Raw genomic sequence first — 8626 nt, forward strand, 5'->3', positions numbered from 1 at the left:
GGGTTGGGGGGAAAGAAGGAAACAAAGCAATAATTACATTGACCATGCCTTGGTTCAGTTATGACCTGGTTACTGGAGCCCACATTGCACAGTGAGCCCCAGATACGTTAAAAAATACAAATCTTTTCACACTTTCTGTATTTTCCTATGGGTGCTGGGAACATCAGTGCTCCGGTTCTGCATCCATGCAGGTCTCCCAGGGGTTCTGGGGGAACCGAGGCAGCGCGATGAGGAGGAGGGCAATGCCACAGATGAACAGCAGGACGAAGGAGGAACAGGCACAGGCGAAGGACCAGGAGTAACTGTACTCGATCCAGAGTGTCTCCTTGCTGTCAATCATCCTCTTCACGGATTGCCTCATGACTTCAACAGAGATGATGATGCAGAGACCTGAAGGAAGGCAGGAGCACTGGGGTGAAGGACCAGCTGCTGGTTCTGCATCCTTAATTAACCACTTAATCTGCCTACAGGAGCTGCAGTGAGATTCACAGGTGAGGCTTTGACTTTAGTGTTTGAAGGAACTGATGCTGTCAACCGCTTGGAGCTCTCCTATCACCCCGGCCATCCTGACTTGTTGAGTGTGATCTTTAAGGCAGGGTTGGATAGGGAAATCAGTGGTGGAGGAATAACTGCATTCCCTGGGGAGCTTTTCCAAAGGTTGAGTAAGGTTGTTACTGAGGGGACAATTTGCACCTCTGTCTTTCACTCATTGTGACATGTCAAGGCATTACTATCTCATGTAAAACTGCAGTCTTCATGGTTTTGGGAGACAGCTGTGTATTTTGGGCCTGAATAGGCTGTTTCTTTGGCATGAGTCTTAATAAATGAGGTGAAATAGTGAACATCCCTCATTTACACTGGGGCTGGCACTGAATATGCTAGAAATACCCCTTTTAAAGGTATCTGGAACAGACACACTGCTGGGTAATGCCTGTTGAGCACTACATGGGGACCTGTACTTTGTAACTGGGCAGAAAATGCCAATTTCAGGGTGTTTTAAAGTGTCTCCATCCTCCCAGGACCTAAATGTTGCTGTTGTCCTATGAACGGAGTGCAAGTGTGTGAGCACCAAACCTCCTACCTGCGAAGGTGTAGAACATTGATGCTGGCTTCAGCAGATAGTCCCTCTTCTTCCTGAAGGATAAGAGGACGCAGATTGTGCCGATGATTGCAAAGCCAACGCTGAAGATGGCAATGGCTGCAGCTGAAATGCTGTACTCTGCCAAAGCAAAACAAAGACCAAACAGTGTGAATGGATGCAAGCTCAGAGCATGCTCCCATCAGCTGTGGTGACTGCAGTGGGTCACTGATAAATACATATACATAGCAAGGTGACTCTGGTGAATTGAGGTTTTCCCCCAAATAAAAGCAGGGGCAAGTATTGACCATGCATCTGCTGAATGTCAAGGGTACAGAAGCAGAGCAGGAGAAGGAATCACTTTATGAACATATGAAAGAGCAAATGGCACCACAATTGGGCTGAAGAAGCCCTGGGCTGGAGGTGTTGTAGCTCTGCTGCATAGATGTTATTGTTGAAGCCTTTCTGGACTCTGTGCTCTCACATCTTCCATCACCCCACACTCTGCTCTCAGAGCACATAGGCAGCCTCATGCTATTTTTACTCCGTGCCTGTACAGCAGAGCCCTGACAAGGCCCCCACACATGGTGCTGATGTTGTACAATGCAGAAGGACAGCTGTGTCCTCCATGGGGCTCAAAACCTGATCTGGCAAAGCAGGCAGGAGGCCAGAGGTGAAGTGTTTGCATGGCACCTCTTCTGTTTGTTTGTATTTCTCCCTTAAGCCAAGGATTTCCAGCTCTGTGGAAGCCAGCTTCTTCAGAGCATAGGCTTAAACCCTCCATAGAGCATCCTGGGTTTAGCTAAGCCAGCTAAGATGTGTGCTGGACACTTCCCCCAGCTGACTTCAGTGCCTGAATGGAGGGGAAGAATTGCTAATTGAATAATTCAGGCCTTGTATTCATTTTCAGATGAATTTAATATTTAACACACACAGCCATGCGTGAGCATCACAGGCCTGGTGATATTCGCCTTTCAAGCCATTAAAATATAGATCTCCCAGGCAAAATCATGAAGGTTTTGCCTGTTACTAATTAGCTCCCATCAAAACGTAGCTATTTCTGCAGGGGGGAACAGCAGATCACTCTTTGTTCTCCCTGCTTTTCATACCACTGTTTTAGTGTGATTTCCTTCATGTTTCTCTTTCCTAGGTGCTGGAAGTGCATGAAACTCTTTGCTTCCATGTGGAATCTTTTGCTGGGCTTAAGCTTTTCCTTTTGCTTCAAAGAAAATGAGTTCTTGATTCTTTCCCTGACATGACCAAGAAGGCATTGGGTGTGTTTTCAGACCAGATGGCTGGATCTGGTAATACACAGAGCAAAAGGAGGTAGTGCCCATATACGCTCTTCTCTCCCACTTAAAATTCCCATTCCTTCCTGCCTTAGGAAAGTGCTCATTTAGGAAACCCGTCTGCAGGGTTTTCCACCATTACAATTTCACTGCAAGAGAAGCAGAGTGTTTAATAAGTGTCATGCAATCATCCGCTCATGTACTCCACTGTCAAACACATTGTGTGGCAAACTAGAGGGGAATTTGCCCTTAATGAGAGCATGAGAAAGAGAGAGAAGCATGTTAGGCAAGTGCTCAAAATATTGGCTTTATCAGGGACTTATCAGAAATGTGAAGTTTATCCCACTTTTCCAGCTCCATGCTCTGAGAACACTGATTGTGGTTTTGTAGGATTTCCCTTCCTGCCTGCCATTGATTGCTCTGTTTTTCGCATGACTTCCATATAAAATCAATCCCAGCATAAAATTCCTGAGGGTCTTCACAGTCTCTGTACTTGTTTTCAGGTCAGGATGCTGTCTAGGGTATGAGTTATTCATCTGGATTTCATTAATGTTTTCTTCCATGGTAAAGGCTCAGGGATTGTGGATAATGGCTGTGTTCTAACGTCATTTTGATGCTGGAAAGACTTTCTGCAGTTCTCATGTGTATTGACAGTGTTATATGTTTGTGGTACAGCTTTCAGTGAAATCACACTTACGAGTGTGAACGTACATAAAAGCTCTTCCCATGAAGCTGACATTTGAACTCGTTCAAAGCATTCTCTGCATTTTTCCCAGCTGATGGAATCTGATAGGAATTCCTCTACCGCTTTAAGTGGGAGCAGGCTTGAACCCTCATTCTGGGGACCCCTTTACCTTAGACCTTATGTACCCCTCAGCTCATACAACGTTAGGGGAATATTTTTCAGGCTCATTCTTACCTTTCTGAGTGGTTACTTCAAATATCTCTGAGCTCTGTCCTGGAGTGAAGTGCTTGAAGTAGGAGCAGTTGTGTTCTGGAAGAGAAAAGGAAATGTCATTTTGTGTAAACCTTGGATTAAACGTTGTAAAACTGAATTTGCTTTCAACGGATGCATCAAACATGCAGTGTTTTTAAGGTTCCCTATCCTTAGTGATACCAAGAAACTGGAGTTGGATCTATTGTGTTCAGGAGCAGATGGGTGGCACACCAAGCCAGGCCACCAGCTCCAGCTTCAGCCTCAGCATCTCAATGGGATGGAGGAGGGTCTGGTGAGGAGCTGCTGCCTGGAAGCTCTGGCAGCAGCAGGGTTAGAAGGTGGAGGGTGCTCTCACTGTCCATAACCCATTTAAATGGAGGGATGTGGAGCTGGGGCAGCAGTTGTGCACCAGGAGGTTGGCTGGGAGATACAATTGCGCTGAGCGGTGCCAGCTCTGATTGCTCTATTCTGCTGAGTAGGGATGGACAGGACACAGTGCTGGCCCCAGCATCCCTCCTGCACCCCAGACTGGGCTTCCTTAGCCTGGTAACGTGTGCCAAGGCTGCACAAAATGCCTGCAGCAAGGGCATGAGTGGCGAACATCAGCATCTTTGTCCATTAAATGACAGAGTCAGCACCAGCTTCCAGGAGATGCTTTTGGGTCCTCTCCAGCATCCAGGCTGGGTCAGGTTGCTCCAGTGCAGGCTGTGGGGTAAATACAAGCCAGGTTCTGGGTGCAGGACTATGCAGGGTGTGCTACATTTTGCCTGTGGGCACATAGTGCATTTTGGTGGTTATTTACAGCTTTAATTTCTAGCGGCAAGAAGACACCAGTGCACTGTATGTTACCTGTTGGGTTCTGTGCTATTTCTCTGTCATTTAAATGGCAGATGTTGCAGTTACTGATTCAAAGAGGATTTATTTTCTCTCTCCCAGGAGACAGGCAATTGCAAAGCAGCATTTTCGGGCCCTTAAGTGAAAGATTCCTTCGAGATGCTCTTATCTACTTACTTGTATAAGCTGACTTTATTTAATGTGGAGCTTCTAGCTGGAGACCAGGTTAATGTTTAGCCTTGGCATCTTCTGACCTGTTCTTTATTATCATTGCAAACAACTGGAGGAAACACAGTTGAGCTCAGACCTCTATCACTGAAATTGCAGATTCTGAGCCCTAGAGGAAGGTTGTGTGCCTCTGCCAGGGACCAAGTGGTGACTGAGGCTGAGCATCCTATCTGGTGATCCCAGTTTTGGGATCCTTTGGCTCCTGTGCTGAAGATGAAGGAATGGGATGAAATGGGGATGCTTTGGTATTATTTGGTTTGTCTTTTGATTAATTCTCTGAAAAGCCTGAACTCAAAGGAGGCCCCACATGTGTTGACTGTATGAAGCCCAGGGTGAAGCCATCCAGATGCAGTGTGACTGAGGGCACAGCACAGCTTTGTGTCCATTGCAGGTGAACCAAAGCAGTCCCCTCTTCAGTCTGTGAAGGCTCATCAGAGGGGGACACTGTGCCCATGGTGTCCCTGCCCATGGCAGGGGGGTTAGAAGTAGATGAACTTAAGGTCCTTTCCAGCCCTAACTATTCTATGATTCTATGACACACAAACCCTTCTAGAGATGCAGGAAAATGAGCTGCCTCTGTCTTGTGACTTATAGCAAAGCCCTGCCAAGGCACGGTAAATAGGGTTGTCACAGAAGGGGGTTAGCTCTAGGGGAGGTGGTTTTATGTAAATCACATTTATTGTGGGAAAATACAATCAGATTTTTTGGGGTGAAATGATGCATTGTTTAAAGAGCTTTCAGTGCTGAGCTGGGAATACCTGTTTCAACAAGGCTCCCTGTTATTCAGGAGAACTGAGGACTTCAATGCCTCCCTGGTGCCATCATGAATAAGAGAAAAGCCCATTTGTGTCACAGCACGTTTACATAATGGATAGGATTTAAAATAGGTTTTATAATGGATGAAAACTGTGGCAATCTTTGCTTCTCTCCACCCCAACTGCATTATCTCTGCCAGGAGGTCACCTCAGTGTGCTGATGGGAACAGTCAATCTGAACTGCGGTTGAACCTTGAGGGTCTGCAAGAAGAAGACCTCATGGGGGAAGAAAGGGCAGAAAAGCCATGAGATGTTGGAGCCATGCAGAGCTTGGGGTGGCTGCTGTCATCCATGAGCAGTGCAGTGACAGGTTGGGAATGGGATGGAGCCACCCTGTGCTTGAACGTGAGATGGGGTTTGTTGCAGGCTGAATGGGTAAATCTGTGTTTAAAACATGTATTTTAACGTGAGGTTTCTATCTGGGTTAAGTCTGGGAGGCAGGACCTGCTGCTGTGGCTAGAGGAGGTGTTAAGGTGAGGGCTGAGTGGTGGAGAGGGCCAGACCTCGGGCTCTGACCTGGCCAACAAACCAGGGGAAGGCCTTTGATACACACGGAGTTATGGAGGTGGTATCTCCACATAGTTTAAACTCATACCAGTCTTGCAGAGTAAATCTCTTGTATGGAGGCAGCCCTGCTGAAACCCATCCGCTGAAGCACTTTTGCTCTGTAATTGCCTGAACTGAGGTTACCCTGCTTACAATGACCTATTTAACATGCCAGCAGTGCACATAGGCTGTAGAGCATCAAATGCACCAGAGCCCACTTTGTAGGATAGCAGCTACACCAGAGCTCCTGACAGTGCCGGTGAACTTGGTTTACAACCAGTAGTAAATTGCTCTGATGCCCATTGGTCACAGTTAAAAATGCCTCAGTGTTAATCTGAATTTGCCTTGTTTTACCAGCATCTCTGCAGCACGATGCTGAACCCCTTCCAGTTTGTCAACGTCCTCAGAAGCGCGCTGTAAAACTTTAAAGCCCTGCCTAAATCACAGCCCTGCTTTGTGGTCTGCGAGCCAGGGCACCCTCCCCATTTCACACTGGGCTGAGCTCAAACCCTAGTAAATAACATTAATTGTGCCATCCATTTCCTCCTCGGGGAGCCACTGGTGAATGGTTATTAATGCAGTGATAAATTCTTATGTTTCTTTTGCAGTCCTGGCACTAATGCCTGGTTATGCCTCATGATTTGCAGGAAAACCAGTGCCTGCATCTGCTCTTTTACTGCGTGTTCGTTCATTCACATTGTCTTGGCTGCTGCTGGTTTCACAGCCCTGGTGTTTCCCTGCTGATATCTCTTCCCAGAAGTGTGAAATCATTCTAACACGAGCAGTGGGGACGCAACATCGTTTAGCAGCCTGGATCCACTGTGGCTGCACTGCCTCCCCTTCCCTTGCTGTGTTCCCTGCCTGAGCAAAATAGGGATTTATGTATATATTTTCATATATATATATATATAAATTTATATCATTATAAACTATATTAATCTTTGATATTATATTTTAAATATATTTATATAAAATGCACAAATATATTAATATAATACACAAAATATATTAAAATGTATTATATATAATATATATTATATACATAATATGAATACATTATAAATGCAAATTTCACCCTTTGAAACCTCAGATGCCGATGACAGGATATCACCCAAATCCCGAAACACCTTTAAAACCTGGGAAACGACCTCTGCTGTGGGGTGGGTGGCTCAGCCCCTTCACTGTCCCCCTGGTTATTCGCTGCGCCCAGCAGAACAGCAGCGCTGGGCTGTGATTCAATGCCTGTGCAAGCACATGTTGATGTCTGTCAAAGATAGCGGCTGCTTTCGTGCTGCCCTGCCCTGTGAATCTGGTTTTTGCAGACAGCTGGCTATTTATGAGGTTTATATTTACCCATGGTTGTGCAATTCCCCTGTTTATCCACCCATTCCTATTGTTTTTCCCTGTTTGTAGGAGCTTTCCTCCGCACGCAAGGGGAAGACGTACGGTGACAAACGGGTTTCTAGGCACGTAAGTACCTTCGCGTGAGACATTAAGCATATGGATGACACACTCCCAAGTTTGGTTAGAGGCAGATCTGCACGCTGAGGCTGAGCTCCTCTCTTCAGCACATGCAATTTGGCCAAGGAGATAAAGAATTGCAGTGATGCAGGGAACATACAGCAAGCCCAGGCAGTCAGGTTTTCACAGGAAATTCTCCACTATTGCCTTAACATCTATATTTCATTTCAAGCAGCGCGTCCGACACGAAGGCAATCCTGTTATTTCTGCTCTGGAAAGCATCCAGTACCTGATCAGCCTTCTAAAAAAGCAGTGGAGCTCAGCCACGGAGGCAGAGTATTAGCACAAGCAGCGTGAATGTTGCTGACTTTGCGATCAGCAATAACATAATGAGCTCCTTTTACCATGGGAATGGAATGGTCTTCCCAGAAAGCAGCCCTGCCCGGTCCCCACTGCCCTCCCTATGGATAGCACTGGAGGAACTGGTGGTGGTGGGGATGTGTGGGACCAACCTGCCAGCGCTGAGGTGAGGAGATTCTCAGTGAGCTGCTGAGAAACTGCTTTGAAGCCAGTTTATGACTCTTTGTTTCTTTTGGATGCTGGCAAAGCATCCTGCAGGTCCTGCTTCCTCCCTGCCCTGAGCAATGGTTGTTATTAAAATAGCTTAAAGGCACCCTAATGCCCGCCAGGAACTGTTTGTTCCTCCGCGAAGTTGGATCTTTAGGATTCCCAGGTCCATATATGCATGATGGACCCATAAATCCTGTTTCTTGCCCGCTGCCATCAGCATCCCTGGGTGCTGTGGGACCCTTGGCTTGTGTTCAGCAGAATTTCCTCCATCCCATGGGATAATTTCCCTCTGTGATTTCCACCATGTCCGATCCTCCTCCCCTTCTCCCTGCCACGGTCATCATTGCACAGAAGGCTCAAATATGGTCACAAGCAGACGTGCAAGGCAACACAATGTACACATACAGCAAGAGTGATGACAACAAGGTGTGATTGCAGACCAACATGAAAACAGCCCCATGCCAAACTATGTGCTGTGGGATATGGACCCCCTTTTCCTTCTGCTGTGTCCTGCAACCTCCTAAGCAAAGCCTGGTGAGATCTAATGCGCTTCCTCCCATGCGTTGGTGCATTGGTCACGTACCTCCTGGCAGGCTGATTGGCCCGCAGGCCTTCTCTTTGAGGTCTTGATTGTGCATAAAAATCCTCTTTGTACAGAGCCTCCATAGCCCAAAATGAGCCGCTTCGCAGGTGGTGTTGTAGTTGTCCACTTTGGGGCTCAGCACAGCCCAGTGATCCGTCACTACAGCCGCAAACAGCAGCGAGATGCCCACCAGGATGACGAAGAACGTCAGCCGGACCTTCAGGGGTTTGCTCTCATCCATCCCGCTCCTTCACGAGGTCTCCCCAAATCCCGGCTCATCCGAGC

The 8626-nt window shown here is 47.0% G+C and overlaps 1 protein-coding gene across 1 annotated transcript; it reads right to left on the bottom strand.

Annotated features, from left to right (window-relative positions):
* On the bottom strand, nt 1-8587 carry CACNG1 (calcium voltage-gated channel auxiliary subunit gamma 1). The gene is made up of 4 exons (XM_034067718.1): nt 8342-8587; nt 3287-3361; nt 1082-1219; nt 1-390 (listed from the first exon to the last, which is right to left on the bottom strand). The coding sequence occupies exons 1-4, from the start codon at nt 8580-8582 to the stop codon at nt 164-166; spliced, it is 681 nt and encodes a 226-aa protein (XP_033923609.1). The 5' UTR covers nt 8583-8587; the 3' UTR covers nt 1-163.
* Nucleotides 8588-8626: the final 39 nt, after the last annotated feature.

Source organism: Melopsittacus undulatus, chromosome 11 (assembly GCF_012275295.1).
Source record: "Melopsittacus undulatus isolate bMelUnd1 chromosome 11, bMelUnd1.mat.Z, whole genome shotgun sequence".
NCBI classification, from domain to species: Eukaryota; Metazoa; Chordata; class Aves; order Psittaciformes; family Psittaculidae; genus Melopsittacus; species Melopsittacus undulatus.